Genomic DNA, 16,167 nt, shown 5'->3' with positions numbered 1-16,167 from the left:
TTTTCTCAGAAAACACAGATATGTGATGTCACATTTGTTTGCTCCACTGCGAGCATTTTCACCCATGCTTCCACTTGTATCAACCCCCATCTGACCTGCAAACATGAGACAGCAAAGTGGAGGCAACGTTTCCAATTTTACTTCGGACATGAAGCCTATCAGGGAATCCGTCAACATTTTTGACCATGCTAAACTGCTGACAGCACTAGGTAGGGGGTGAGGGGAGCAGGACAAACATACCATTTAATCATCAGAAGTAGTGTGAAATGAAGTTTTGTTCTGCCAGATTCTGCTCCTGCAAGTGTCCAGGAGGAGGAGCTTCACTGTGAAGTGCTCTCTGCATTGAGCTGATCCACAGCCCCCCCTCTGCTCTGTGTGCTAAGTGTAGCATCCAATCAGGAGACCACTACAGCTGTCACTCAGAGCAGAGGGGGGGGGGGGGGGGCTGTGAAGCAGCTCAATGCAGAGAGCACTTCACAGTGAAGCTCCTCCTCCTGGACACTTGCAGGAGCAGAATCTGGCAGAACAAAATGACATATGCACAGATCAAAAGGTATGTTTGTCCTGCTCTCCGCAGCCCCTAACTACTGCTGTCAGCAGTTTAGCATGGTCAAAACTACTGACAATCTACCTTTAAACCCTAAAGCACCCTAGACTGCCAGACATAGACTATAAGCTTGTTTGACATATATAACCAGCCCAAACATGAGATATTTATCTGCAGATCACTAGCAGATCCAGCTTAAGCTGGCCATACACATTAGGTTAACCCCTTCCCGCCCAGTGCCCTGTATGGCACAGGGCAGGTCTTTAAAGATGGTGCCTGCTCGCAAGTGCAGCAGGTGCCATCTATTTTAAACAGCAGACACCTGTGGCTAATGTATTTGATCGAGCATGCATGTGCCCTCAAAAGGAGTGTGTCCTGAACTCCAGCACCCCTGATCATTCCCCCTCCCCTATCTGCCTTCGGGGTTAAGTTGTTACACCTCTATGCACATTAAACGGCTGGCAGGTTCTGGAGAAATCATCTAATGTCTATGGGCACCTTTAGGCCCGCATTGGCTCCGGATGCGTTCAGGGTGCATTCAGTGAAACTCGCACCATTTTGCAAGCAAGTTCAGTCAATTTTGTCTGCGATTGCGTTCAGTTTTTTCCAACGCGGTTGCAATGCGTTTTGATGTGTTTTTCACACACGTGATAAAAAACTGAAGGTTTAGAAACAACATCTCCTAGCAACCATCCGTGAAAAACGCATTGCATCCGCACTTGCTTCCGGATGCAATGCATTTTTCACTGATGCCCCATTCACTTCTATGAGGCCAGGGCTGTGTGAAAAACACAGAATATACAACATGCTGTATTTTTCACGCAACGCAGAACTGATGCGTAAAAAAAAAAGCTCATGTACACAGACACATTGAAATGAATGGGTCAGGATTCAGTGCGGGTGCTATGTGTTCACGTCACACATTGCACCCGTGCGGAAAACTCACTCGTGTGAAAGGGGCCTTAGCTAGAGATTAAACTGGTCTGCAGATAAAGATCTCCTGCAAATTACAGATCCGCAACATATGGAAACAGTCCGTGTTGCTACCGCATTTTTTTGCGGACCCATTGACTTCAATAGGTCTGTGGTCAACATGTTGGAGCCAATTATAGTATAGAATCTATCTTTTTGCAGAACAGACATACGGACGTGGAAAGCACACGGATTATGCATGTTCTTTCCGCTAAAAGATAGAAAATGTCTGCAAATTGCAGATGGCACATGGGTGGCATCTGTATTTTGTGGATCCACGGTCTGCAGACGGCTAAACGGATACTGTCGCGTGCATGAGGCCTAACGCTTATAAACCTGAGGTCACCTACAGATGCAAAAGTCTCAGACACCACATAAAATGCTGATCTCTACATCCAGGTGCTGGCGAGTTCGCACCTCTGCATAAGCAGTTTTATTACAAAATGAGGTTTTGTGCAGCTCACACACAGAAAACAGATGTAAAGGCCCGAATCAGCATAAATAGCTTCAGACGGTAATTTTCCAGTAGCCATGTATAATAGAAGACACCAGATGGCTTTGCTGTTAAGTCACAAACGTCTCCAATTTTTCTGCAGAAAAAAAAAAAATTAACAAAAACAGGGCGAAACCAAATTGAGTGAAGTGAAAGAGGCCAAATAAGGTTGGTGCACACCGCATTCTGACATCTGTATTACCCGCCCAACACCCGGACCTCCAGCGGTTCTACTGAACTCAACTTACATCACTCTATGATTCTGGTGATCCCAATCCTGTTCAGGTACAGAGGTTGTATTACAGCATTAAGAAACCATCCTTAAAGGGCATCTGTCAGCAGTTTTGTACCTATGACACTGGCTGACGTGTTACATGTGCACTTGGCAGCTGAAGACATCTGAGTTGGTCCCATGTTCATATGTGTCCGCATTGCTGAGAAATATGTTTTATTATATATTCAAATGAGTCTTTAGGAGCAACGGGGGGTTGCCATTACACCTAGAGGCTCAGCTCTCTCTGTCAGGCCCTCTGCACTTTGACTGACAGGGCCGGGTGTGAGGACTTCATTTTTCTCAGCAATGCAACACGTCAGCAGTTTCATAGGACCAGATCTGCTGACAGAGGCCCTTTAAAAGACCGGTCCATGGCATTACTTTTGATAGTCATGTTGTGGCCATTATGGAAGTTTCCGAAATGGGGGGGAAAAAAATTTTTATAAAAAAAAAAATCGCATTTGTCTTTATTTAAATTCTGATTAGCAGTTACTGTTTCAAGCCAAGGGCTCTTACTTATAGGTCATAGGCTATGAGTAAGAGCCTCTAGGCTTGAAACGCGTGAATGTCTAAAAGGCTAATCAGATTTGAACAGAGGAAATTAATTTTGGCATGCGATTAGATTATTAAAGGGACCGTCCATCTTATCGAAATAAACCTCAGTCACGATATACAGTTTTCTATTAGGGCGCCTTCACAGGTGGCAGATTTTGTTGCGGAAATTTCTGCCACTGAAAATCACTTCCATTCATCTAAATGGGTTTGTTGTGGCGAGAAGAACGTGGATTTGTGCGAGCCCTGTTCAAAGGCATGGAACTGATTTTCAGTGGCAGAACTTTCTGCAACAAAACCTGCCACATGTGAAGGCGCCCTGCACTTGGAGCTCCAATTCCTCCGAGCTGTTCCCGCTCCTTTCGAGTAAATACTCTAAATACTACACACAGATGTTGAGAATACATTTTTTTTATGATGCATGGCTGTCCGCATTTTCCACGGATGTCACACGTATGCATTGATTTGAATGTGTCTGTTCACACCAGTATTTTTCTTTTTACTGATGGTGGGTCACTAAAAAAAAAATTTTTACAGAGACAATGCACTACTTTGATTCATGATGTGCACCAAACACACCTATTGAAGTCTATGGGTCCATGAAAATCACGGGCAGTTCCACCATTAAATGTTATTTTACTATAATTCTGCATGAAAAACTAGTTAGTTTTGTAAATTACTCTCAGTTGCAAGCTATTCTCTTTACTTCATTGTGATGGCACTCCCTGGTGTTTACTCTGTAGAGCAATGTCCAAGTCCACCTTCTAAAGTTGTCACACATGCTCAGTTCCATCTACTTTTAGAAGCTGTGACAGTGGCAGGGAGAGAGCTGCAGCAGAAAGGTCACATCCCCTGAGCTGTGATAAGAAGAGAGCTGCAGCAAAAACGACACATCCCCTGAACTATGATAGGGAGAGAGCTGCAGTAGAAAGGACACATCCCCTGAGCAGTGATAGGGAGAGAGCTGCACCAGAAAGAACATGCCCCCTGAGCAGTGATAGGGAGAGAGCTGCACCAGAAAGAACATGCCCCCTGAGCAGTGATGGGGAGAGAGCTGCACCAGAAAGAACATGCCCCCTGAGCAGTGATAGGGAGAGAGCTGCACCAGAAAGAACATGCCCCCTGAGCAGTGATGGGGAGAGAGCTGCACCAGAAAGAACATGCCCCCTGAGCAGTGATAGGGAGAGAGCTGCACCAGAAAGAACATGCCCCCTGAGCAGTGATAGGGAGAGAGCTGCACCAGAAAGAACATGCCCCCTGAGCAGTGATGGGGAGAGAGCTGCACCAGAAAGAACATGCCCCCTAAGCAGTGATGGGGAGAGAGCTGCACTAGAAAGAACATGTCCCCTGAGCAGTGATGGGGAGAGAGCTGCACCAGAAAGAATATGCCCCCCGAGCAGTGATGGAGAGAGCTGCACCAGAAAGAACATGCCCCCCGAGCAGTGATAGGGAGAGAGCTGCACCAGAAAGAACATGCCCCCCGAGCAGTGATAGGGAGAGAGCTGCACCAGAAAGAACATGCCCCCTGAGCAGTGATAGGGAGAGAGCTGCACCAGAAAGAACATGCCCCCTGAGCAGTGATAGGGAGAGAGCTGCACCAGAAAGAACATGCCCCCTGAGCAGTGATAGGGAGAGAGCTGCACCAGAAAGAACATGCCCCCTGAGCAGTGATAGGGAGAGAGCTGCACCAGAAAGAACATGCCCCCTGAGCAGTGATAGGGAGAGAGCTGCACCAGAAAGAACATGCCCCCTGAGCAGTGATGGGGAGAGAGCTGCACCAGAAAGAACATGCCCCCCGAGCAGTGATAGGGAGAGAGCTGCACCAGAAAGAACATGCCCCCCGAGCAGTGATAGGGAGAGAGCTGCACCAGAAAGAACATGCCCCCTGAGCAGTGATAGGGAGAGAGCTGCACCAGAAAGAACATGCCCCCTGAGCAGTGATGGGGAGAGAGCTGCACCAGAAAGAACATGCCCCCCGAGCAGTGATAGGGAGAGAGCTGCACCAGAAAGAACATGCCCCCCGAGCAGTGATAGGGAGAGAGCTGCACCAGAAAGAACATGTCCCCTGAGCAGTGATGGGGAGAGAGCTGCACCAGAAAGAACATGCCCCCTGAGCAGTGATGGGGAGAGAGCTGCACCAGAAAGACAATCTCCCAGCCTAAAAGACAATCTTGAATGGGGAGACCTCTTGATCCAGGTGAGGTACAGGACTAATCAATCAATCCATTTACCAGATTATTATAATTTTTTTGCTCCTCTGATGAAAAAAAATGCAGACAAGACAATGCTGGTGTGAACAAGCCCATAACCACTAAACTGTCGGGACTCTAGGCAGATACAGTTTACCTGTACTGATACACTGTAACAAACTATCAGGACAGGACAGGACAGTGGTTTCTGCTGCTGATCTGTTTAGTTCACAAAAGATTGTTGTTAAGGATGGATGCAACTGTAGCAAACAAATCAACTGTAAGGCCTAAGCAACAATATTCACATTCATGGACAGCAAGCAGAGATCTTAAAAAAAACACACCAAAAAAACACAATTTAAGGTTGCAGAACCTGTTCTACACAACTCACCAGCCTGCGGATATCCCGCTCAGATTCCCGCTTTATCCGGGTGACTTCATCCTGATGCGTCTGATAAGCTATCCGCAGATCCGACGCCTTGGTTTTATCCGCCTGCATGACATTGTTTAGCGTTTCCTCCAGCTGTTTCTTGCCGGCTTTCAGTTCTAGGACCTCCTGCTGTAATTTTATGCGCTCGCCATCAAACACCCTCTTGGCTTCCTCCCTGGCTTCATTCAATAAAGCAGTCTTGACTTTGTCCGCGGCTCCGTCCCGTAAAACGTTGACCGTGGACTGTAAACGCTGGATTTCACAGTCTTTGATTTTGACCACACGGGCTACGTCAAGTTCATGCTGGCGTATCAGTATCTCCCGGACGGCCTGAAGCTCCTTCATCTTCTCCTCATGTAGTTTGGCTTTCAGTTCAGATATGTGAACAGTATGTCGGTGCTGTTCCTGCTCCCGCTCCTTCTTGACATCTTGGAGCTTTTCTCGGAGCTTTGTCACCTAAGAAAACACAATAAAGAAAGAATATTTATCCAAGTATAACTCATGGCCATTGAAAGGTCCTCTAGGACCTATACCCTTTGGAAGAATATGTGCCTCTGGCATCTACACCTATTGGAAGTATGTGGGTTCTGGACCACCAATCTGTAAGGGTACTTTCACACTTGCGTTTTTCTTTTCCGGCATAGAGTTCCGTCACAGGGGCTCTATATCGGAAAATAACTGATCAGTTTTATCCCCATGCATTCTGAATGGAGAGCAATCCGTTCAGTTTGCATCAGGATGTCTTCAGTTCAGTCGTTTTGACCGATCAGGCAAAAGAGAAAACCGCAGCATGCTACGGTTTTATCTCCGGCGAAAAAAACTGAAGACTTGCCTGAATGCAAGGCATTTTTTCCCATAGGAATGTATTAGTGCCGGGTCCAGCATTCCGGTATTCTGAATGCGCAGACTGAAAAAAAGGTGAAAAAAATAAATGCCGGATCCGTTTTGCCGGATGACACCGGAAAGACAGATCCGGCATTTCAATGCATTTTTAAGACTGATCAGGATCCTAATCAGTCTTGCCATCAGTTAGCATACATTTTGCCTGATCCGGCAGGCCGTTCCGGCGACGGAACTGCTTGCCGGATCTCTCTGCCGCAAGTGTGAAAGTAGCCTAAGCCAAGATCATTACTGGCCACACATCGACAGAGACCACATGGAACACACACCACCTTTAAATTCCTATTTTCATCAAAATATGGTCTGCAGGAAGAGGATTAGGCAAATGTACAATGTATTACTATAGGACAGCAATGTCCTGCAGTCTCAAAGAAAATGAATGGAGCTGTGGCACGCATGCTTCACCTGCTGCTCTATTCCAACAGAGAAATTGAATACCCGTTTCTCAGGATCAGTAGGATTCCCATTGGTCAGACACCAGTGGATAGGCGATAACTTGTTCTAAACAGAATACTCCTTTAAATGTTACATATATGATTAGCTCAAAGGAGTTGTTCACTCCTGGCATCCAGCTCTCTGCAATCCATGATTGACTGCAGTGGTGATGTGTCCCCCATGCACAATGTGACATTGTGACATGATGCACAGGGGACAGGTCACCACTGAAGCCATTCATTGGCTGCAGCTGCCACATAATCTGCGTCAAGCTGGATGTTGACGCTGGGAGACCCGAGAGCTGCAGTGGAGTGATGGAGCCAGAACCCTGTGGGGAGGATCAGGTAAATGTGATTCCTTCTTCAGGTCCGGCCATGTTGGGGGGGGGGGGGGGGCCTGACCGAAAGGCCTGCAGGGGTGAACAACCCCTTTAAAGGGTAACTCTTGTAAAACAGCAGACTCCTCGATTAGTAAACCTTTACAATCGAGCTGAAACCCCCTTCATGACCAGAGCACTTTTTACACTTCTGCACTACACTCCTTTCACCGTTTATCGCTCGGTCATGCAACTTACCACCCAAATGAATTTTACCTCCTTTTCTTCTCACTAATGGAGCTTTCATTTGGTGGTATTTTATTGCTGCTGACATTTTTACTTTTTTTGTTATTAATCGAAATGTAACGATTTTTTTGCAAAAAAATGAAATTTTTCACTTTCAGCTGTAAAATATTGCAAAAAAAACGACATCCATATATAAATTTTTCGCTAAATTTATAGTTCTACATGTCTTTGATAAAAAAAAAATGTTTGGGCAAAAAAAAAAAAAATGGTTTGGGTAAAAGTTATAGCGTTTACAAACTATGGTACAAAAATGTGAATTTCCGCATTTTGAAGCAGCTCTGACTTTCTGAGCACCTGTCATGATTCCTGAGGTTCTACAATGCCCAAACAGTAGAAAACCCCCACAAATGACCCCATTTCGGAAAGTAGACACCCTAAGGTATTCGCTGATGGGCATAGTGAGTTCATAAAACTTTTTATTTTTTGTCACAAGTTAGCGGAAAATGATGATGATTTTTTATTTTTATTTTTTTCTTACAAAGTCTCATATTCCACTAACTTGCGACAAAAAAATAAAAAAAATCTTGGAACTCGCCATGCCCCTCACGGAATAACTTGGGGTGTCTTCTTTCCAAAATGGGGTCACTTGTGGCGTAGTTATACTGCCCTGGCAATTTAGGGGCCCAAATGTGTGAGAAGAACTTTGCAATCGAAATGTGTAAAAAATGACCGGTGAAATCCGAAAGGTGCACTTTGGAATATGTGCCCCTTTGCCCACCTTGGCTGCAAAAAAGTGTCACACATCTGGTATCGCCGTACTCAGGAGAAGTTGGGGAATGTGTTTTGGGGTGTCATTTTACATATACCCATGCTGGGTGAGATAAATATCTTGGTCAAATGCCAACTTTGTATAACAAAATGGGAAAAGTTGTCTTTTGCCAAGATATTTCTCTCACCCAGCATGGTTATATGTAAAATGACACCCCAAAACACATTCCCCAACTTCTCCTGAGTACGGCGATACCAGATGTGTCACACTTTTTTGCAGCCAAGGTGGGCAAAGGGGCACATATTCCAAAGTGCACCTTTCGGATTTCGCAGGCCATTTTTTACACATTTTGATTGCAAAGTTCTTCTCACACATTTGGGCCCCTAAATTGCCAGGGCAGTATAACTACGCCACAAGTGACCCCATTTTGGAAAGAAGACACCCCAAGGTATTCAGTGAGGGGCACGGCGAGTTCCTAGAATTTTTAATTTTTTGTCGCAAGTTAGTGGAATATGAGACTTTGTAAGGAAAAAAGAAAAAAAAAGAAAAATCATCATTTTCCGCTAACTTGTGACAAAAAAAATAATAATTCTAGGAACTCGCAGTGCCCCTCACGGAATACCTTGGGGTGTCTTCTTTCCAAAATGGGGTCACTTGTGGCGTAGTTATACTGCCCTGGCAATTTAGGGGCCCAAATGTGTGAGAAGAACTTTGCAATCGAAATGTGTAAAAAATGACCGGTGAAATCCGAAAGGTGCACTTTGGAATATGTGCCCCTTTGCCCACCTTGGCTGCAAAAAAGTGTGACACATCTGGTATCGCCGTACTCAGGAGAAGTTGGGGAATGTGTTTTGGGGTGTCATTTTACATATACCCATGCTGGGTGAGAGAAATATCTTGGCAAAAGACAACTTTTCCAATTTTTTTTTTATAAAGTTGGCATTTGACCAAGATATTTTTCTCACCCAGCATGGGTATATGTAAAATGACACCCCAAAACACATTGCCCAACTTCTCCTGAGTACAGCGATACCAGATGTGTCACACTTTTTTGCAGCCTAGATGCGCAAAGGGGCCCAAATTCCTTTTAGGAGAGCATTTTTAGACATTTGGATCCCAGACTTCTTCTCACACTTTCGAGCCCCTAAAAAGCCAGGGCAGTATAAATACCCCACATGTGACCCCACTTTGGAAAGAAGACACCCCAAGGTATTCAATGAGGGGCCTGGCGAGTTCCTAGAATTTTTTTTTTTTTTTTGCATAAGTTAGCGGATATTGATTTTTTTTGTTTTTTTCTCACAAAGTCTCACTTTCCGCTAACTTAGGACAAAAATTTCAATCTTTCATGGACTCAATATGCCCCTCACGGAATACCTTGGGGTGTCTTCTTTCCGAAATGGGGTCACATGTGGGGTATTTATACTGCCCTGGCTTTTTAGGGGCCCTAAAGCGTGAGAAGAAGTCTGGAATATAAATGTCTAAAAATGTTTACGCATTTGGATTCCGTGAGGGGTATGGCGAGTTCATGTGAGATTTTATTTTTTGACACAAGTTAGTGGAATATGAGACTTAGTAAGAAAAAACAAAAACAAACAAAAAATTTCCACTAACTTGTGCCAAAAAAATGTCTGAATGGAGCCTTACAGGGGGGGGTGATCAATGACAGCGGGGTGATCAATGACAGGGGGGTGATCACCCATATAGACTCCCGGATCACCCTCCTGTCATTGATCACCCCCCTGGTAAGGCTCCATTCAGACGTCAGTATAATTTTTACGGATCCATGGATCGGATCCGCAAAACACATGCGGACGTCTGAATGGAGCCTTACAGGGGGGTTATCAATGACAGGGGGTGATCAGGGTGATCACCCCCCTGCACTGATCACCCCCCCTGTAAGGCTCCATTCAGACGTCCGCATGTGTTTTGCGGATCCGATCCATGTATCCATGGATCCGTAAAAATCATGCGGACGTCTGAATGGAGCCTTACAGGGGGGTGATCAATGACAGGGGGGTGATCAATGACAGGGGGGTGATCAGGGAGTGTATATGGGTGATCACCCGCCTGTCATTGATCACCCCCCTGTAAGGCTCCATTCAGACGTCCGCATGTGTTTTGCGGATCCGATCCATGTATCCATGGATCCGTAAAAATCATGCGGACGTCTGAATGGAGCCTTACAGGGGGGTGATCAATGACAGGGGGGTGATCAATGACAGGGGGTGATCAGGGAGTGTATATGGGTGATCACCCGCCTGTCATTGATCACCCCCCTGTAAGGCTCCATTCAGACGTCCGCATGTGTTTTGCGGATCCGATCCATGTATCCGTGGATCCGTAAAAATCATACGGACGTCTGAACGGAGCCTGACAGGGGGGTGATCAATGACAGGGGGGTGATCAGTGAGTTTATATGGGGTGATCATGGGTGATCAGGGGTTCATAAAGGGTTAATAAGTGACGGGGGGGGGGGTAGTGTAGTGTAGTGTAGTGTTTGGTACGACTTTACTGACCTACCTGTGTCCTCTGGTGGTCGATCCTAACAAAAGGGACCACCAGAGGACCAGGTAGGAGGTATATTAGACGCTGTTATCAAAACAGCGTCTAATATACCTGTTAGGGGTTAAAAAATTCGGTTCTCAGGAAATCCCGGCCCTCGCGAGATGACGCATATATGCGTGACTCTGCGCAGGGCTGCCACCTCCGGACCGCAGATCTGCGTTAGGCGGTCCGGAGGTGGTTAAATATGTTTAGGCTGTCAGAGACAAGAACAGCCGATCACCACACCCAGGGCATGGTCAGCGAGAACAGCCGATCACCACACCCAGGGCATGGTCAGCGAGAACAGCCGATCACCACACCCAGGGCATGGTCAGCGAGAACAGCCGATCACCACACCCAGGGCATGGTCAGCGAGAAGAACAGCCGATCACCACACCCACTGCATGGTCAGCGAGAAAAACTGCTGATCACCACACCCAGGGCATGGTCAGCGAGAAAAACTGCTGATCACCACACCCAGGGCATGGTCAGCGAGAAGAACAGCCGATCACCACACCCAGGGCATGGGTTCCCAAACAGTGGATGATGGTGACTAGTCCCCAGTTCTAGAATTTGTGTTCCCTTGCTCTGTAGGGGCGAATAAGAGAGTGCGGCCAGCTTTCTTCATGTTGCTGCTGGTTGTCATCTGCGAATTCAGAGAATATTTTCTTTTAAGAAGCTAATTCAATTCTCTTTGCAGAAAATGTAAGGAGAATCAGGCCTGTGGCACATGGCTACCCGTCTCCTTATTCCTACCATTTATCATAAGAAGGAAGAAGCCAGATGCTCGCTTTCTACTTTTCCCAAATAACCTAAAGGAAAATGCACCCGACTTATTCATCTTCTTTTCCTGAAATTGATCGAGTTATCCTATTTCCTACAGCCATCTTCTTTGGTGCTTATGTTAATAATTCACAGACAGAAAAGTAACTATATAAAAGTCTGTAAGCAATTACACATAGAACACGTAGATATACAGAAGCTATTATACCCACTGACATTCAAAACTATTTGTATACAGTTGGGAAAAATATTCGACATATACCATAATTTACATGGGAACTATTTCTCCTCATAGTGATGGTTTATTTTACACCTTGCTAAGGCCTCATGCACATGACAGTGTGCCGGCCTTGCCTGTGCTGCGGACCGCAAATTGTGGTCCGCAATGCACGGGCACAGACTGAGGCTGCCATCTCCGGACCCACTGTACACCAGCAGGTGGCAGCAATGTGTCAGCAGGACCTTAGTTCAGTTTAGCATATCTAAACTGGAATAGTACATTCCAGTTTAGCTCCCCCTCTATGAGCAGAAGTGGGCTGGCCCATGTCCTGCCTCATGGGGAGGAGAAGGAAGTTATAGTTAGTGTGTGCCAGCCACCCCGGCTAGGGGAAGGCTGTGCTGGTAGTTGCTCCCAGTTCTAGGAATCCCAACCCAGGATCGTGTCTCGGCTGAGACCAAAGATCTTCATCCCCAGTCTGAGCCTTAAGCCTCAGCTGGTTGACAAGCAAGCAGCCACCTCCGGTCCACCAGGAAGAGCCATTCCCTGTGAGCTAACTGAGTACTATCCATAGACAAGGAGAAGCCAAATTCCTCCTCAGCTAGTCAGTCCCATACACAGCAGAAGATAGAGCAGAAGATATAGATTCCTGCCATATTCTCCAGGCATATGATAGAAGCAGAGGAGATAGTAATCCCTGTCATACATTGCCAATACCTGCTGGGACCCAAGACTATTGCTGTATCTCATATGGATTGATGCTGCCTCCAGTAAAGAAAAAAGTTATATTATATCCCAAGTCTGGATCTCATTCATTGCTACCAAGTTCCTCAATTACTCCTACTAGCAATACACTCATTTATTGCAAGTGAGCCAGGATCCAGGAGTCCAGCCGTACCCAGGTAGGAGACACCGTTGACACTATTACTATTACCATACAGAGACATTTCCCCACTCTGGCATTCCTAACCTGGTACGTGAGTTGCAACACCTTAAAGGGCCCTGAGACTGTACCCTGCGCACGCTGCAATTGGCGTCACAAACAAAAACTATAGACTTCTATAACCATATCCGGACCCACTGCATAATTTGGCGTCCGTGTAACCGTACCATGGTCCGGCTCATTGCACATGCATTACTTTTTTTGCGGTGCAGAGGCACGGAGAAAACCCTTCGGTTCTGTGCCTCTGTTCCGCACCTCATCTCTCGGATTGTGGACCCATTCAAGTGAATGGGTCTGCATCCATGATACAGTGCAGATGCGGCCGGTGCCCGTGTATTGCGGACCCGCTGTTTTGTGGGCCACAACGTGGGAACAGCCGGGTAACAGCCGCGTGCATGATGCCCAAGTCTTCTGCTGCAGACATGTGTGCAACTCTGTCCAAACACTAAATAACGCATCTCTCTCTCTCTCTCTCACAGCAGGAAATCCCAGAAGATGAATTATAGTATATGCAGCCCAACATCTGTCTGTGGGTCTTCTGCTACTAGTTTCAATAAAAATATCCAGACCTCCATAGTAGAAGGCCAGGCTCTAATTGATGGGTGAGGGCCAGGTCATCCACAGCATATCATAAGAGGATAAAGTAAAATGAAATGCAAATTAGTTCCTTATAGTACTCAAATTGTAATTTTTTTTTTTTCTAGGTAAGGATTTCTGATTGGCTGATCTGGTTGCTATGGGCACTGCAGGACTCTTTTTAGAGTTCCCATACAGAAGGCCCATTATTCGTAATGGTCACAGAATATGGTTTTTCCTTTACAATTATGAATATACCAGACTGACATAAACAGTGTTAAAAATGGCTGACAAACATAAAACTGCCAGACTAGATTCCCCATAACCGCAGGATACAATAGTACCATGGCCGCTGCACCGTACCTTCTGCTTTTCCTGCTGATATTCTATTTGGATTTGAGTGAGCTTTGTCCGCAGTTCCTCGTTGGCGGTCTGAAACGCCTCCATTTCTACTTCACACTTGTCTCCTTTGGCTCGAGTTTTCTTTGACATGTTTCTGTCAATTGTGTCCACGCCACATACAACCAATTATTTATATTCCAACCGATTTCTCTTTGGCATCCAGGGGGGGAAAATATCAACTTTTTTTAAATTCACAAATCCTGCGTGTGCGACTCTTAGCCATCCTCCTTCCCTCTGTTCACCTGCAGGAGAGGAGATATAAGAGGCACTTACATTTATCACTTATTGCATGTTGTTTAGCGTTTTGAGAGCACGTTTTTAAGCATTTTTTTTTCTAACTAACTTGCACCTTAAAAACGCCCTCTGCATCAGCACCTCTGCTCCAATCCTCCCGACTGGTGCTTTGTCTACATGGCTGCAGTGGTGACGCTCCCGTATACCATCAAGTGACTGCTGCAGCCAATCACTGGCTTCAGCAGTTTCACACTGTATACCGCTGAGGCCGTTGACTGGCTGAAGCAACCACGTGCATTGTACAGTGGCGCTGGAGGTTTATATCATTTAGTATAACTTGCATAACTTTAATTTCAACCCCTTTCCTACCATTTAACAATTTTTGCTTTAACTTGGACAAGCACTTTCATGCTTTTACAATTATTATTTACTTTCACACTTGCGGCAGAGTGATCCGGCATCCTGCATGCAAACGGACAGCATTTGTAGACGGATGCGGATCAGTCTCACAAATGCATTGCAAGAACGGATCCGTCTCTCTGTTTGTCATACGGACAAAGGGATCAGTTTCATTTTATTTATTTTTTTCACATTTTTACCGATCGGCACTAATACATTTCAATGTAAATTAATGCTGGCATTCCGGCAACTGACCCGGAATTTTGGACGGAGATAATACCACAGCATGCTGCGGTATTTCCTCCGTCCAAAATGCCGTTCAGTGACTGAACTGAAGACATCCTGATGCATCATGAACGGATTGCTCTCCATTCAGAATGTATGGGGATAAACCTGATCAGTTCTTTTCCGGTATAGAGCCCCCAGGACGGAACTCTATGCTGGAAAAGAAAAACGCTAGTGTGAAAGTACCCTTAGGCATATACAGTGGATATAAAAAGTCTACACACCCCTGTTAAAAGGTCAGGTTTCTGTGATGTAAAAAAATGAGAGAAAGATAAATCATTTCAGAACTTGTTCCACCTTTAATGTGACCTATAAACTGTACAACTCAATTGAAAAACAAACTGAAATCTTTTAGGTGGAGGGAAGAAAAGAAAAAAAAAAATAATAATAATGTGGTTGCTTATAACTGGGGATGTAGCTGTGTTCAGAATTAAGCAATCACATTCACAATCCTGTTACATAGGAGTCAGCATACACCGGCCATCATGTAAAGCGCCTCTAATTTACCCCAAATAAAGTTTAGCTGCTCTAGTTGGTCTTTCCTGAAATTTTCTTAGTCGCATCCCACAGCAAAAGCCATGGTCCACAGAGAGCTTCCAAAGCATCAGAGGGATCTCATTGTTAAAAGGTATCAGTCAGGAGAAGGGGACAAAAGAATTTCCAATGCATTAGATATACCATGGAACACAGTGAAGACAGTCATCATCAAGTGGAGAAAATATGGCACAACAGTGACATCACCAAGAACTGGATGTCCCTCCAAAATTGATGAAAAGACGAGAAGAAAACTGGTCTGGGAAGCTACCAAGGGGCCTACAGCAACATTAAAGGAGATGCAGGAATATCTGGAAAGTACTGGCTGTGTGGGTACATGGGACAACAATCTCCCGTATTCTTCATATGTCTGGGCTATGGGGTAGAGTGGCAAGACGAAAGCCTTTTCTTACGAAGAAAAACATCCAAGCCAGGCTACAGTTTGCAAAAACACATCTGAAGTCTCCCAAAAGCATGTGGGAAAAGGTGTTATGGTCTGATGAAACCAAGGTTGAACTTTTTGGCCATAATTCCAAAAGATATGTTTGGCGTAAATACAACACTCATCAGAAGAACACCATCCCCACAGTGAGGCATGGTGGGGGCAGCATCATGCCAAGGGGCTGTTTTTCTTCAGCTGGAACTGTGGCCTTAGTTAAGCTAGAGGGAATTATGAATTATGAACAGTTCCAAATACCAGTCAATATTGGCACCAAACCTTCAGGCTTCTGCTAGAAAGCTGAACATGAAGAGGAACTTCATCTTTCAGCATGACAACGACCCAAAGCATACATCCAAATCAACAAAGGAATGGCTTCACCAGAAGAAGATTAAAGTTTTGGAATGGCCCAGCCAGAGCCCAGACCTGAATCTGATTGAAAATCTGTGGGGTGATCTGAAGAGGGCTGAGCACAGGATTTTTTCCACACATTTTTTCTTCCCTCCACCTAAAAGATTTCAGTTTGTTTTTCAATTGAGTTGTACAGTTTATAGGGCACATTAAAGGGGGAAAAAGTTCTGAAATGATTTATCTTTGTCTCATTTGTTTACATCACAGAAACCTGACATTTTAACAGGGGTGTGTAGACTTTTTACATCCACTGTATATTATGCAAATCACTCCATAA

General features: G+C 45.3%; 1 protein-coding gene across 4 annotated transcripts in view; it reads right to left on the bottom strand.

Moving 5' to 3' along the window:
- The window catches only part of JAKMIP1 (janus kinase and microtubule interacting protein 1), a 184,414-nt gene that overhangs the window by 98,712 nt on the left and 69,535 nt on the right, over window positions 1-16,167 (bottom strand). For all 4 annotated transcript variants that reach the window (XM_044282079.1, XM_044282239.1, XM_044282315.1 and 1 more), the window contains exons 2-3: window positions 13,550-13,830; window positions 5,419-5,913 (exon numbers count right to left, since the gene is read on the bottom strand). In XM_044282079.1, coding sequence (XP_044138014.1) covers window positions 5,419-5,913; window positions 13,550-13,678 — 624 coding nt within the window. In that variant the 5' untranslated portion in view covers window positions 13,679-13,830. The remainder of the gene's footprint in view (window positions 1-5,418; window positions 5,914-13,549; window positions 13,831-16,167) is intronic.

This window comes from Bufo gargarizans, chromosome 1 (genome assembly GCF_014858855.1).
Source record: "Bufo gargarizans isolate SCDJY-AF-19 chromosome 1, ASM1485885v1, whole genome shotgun sequence".
Classification (NCBI taxonomy): Eukaryota; Metazoa; Chordata; class Amphibia; order Anura; family Bufonidae; genus Bufo; species Bufo gargarizans.
The sequence above is the reverse complement of the archived record's forward strand: the minus strand, read 5'-3'. Positions and strand labels throughout refer to the sequence as shown.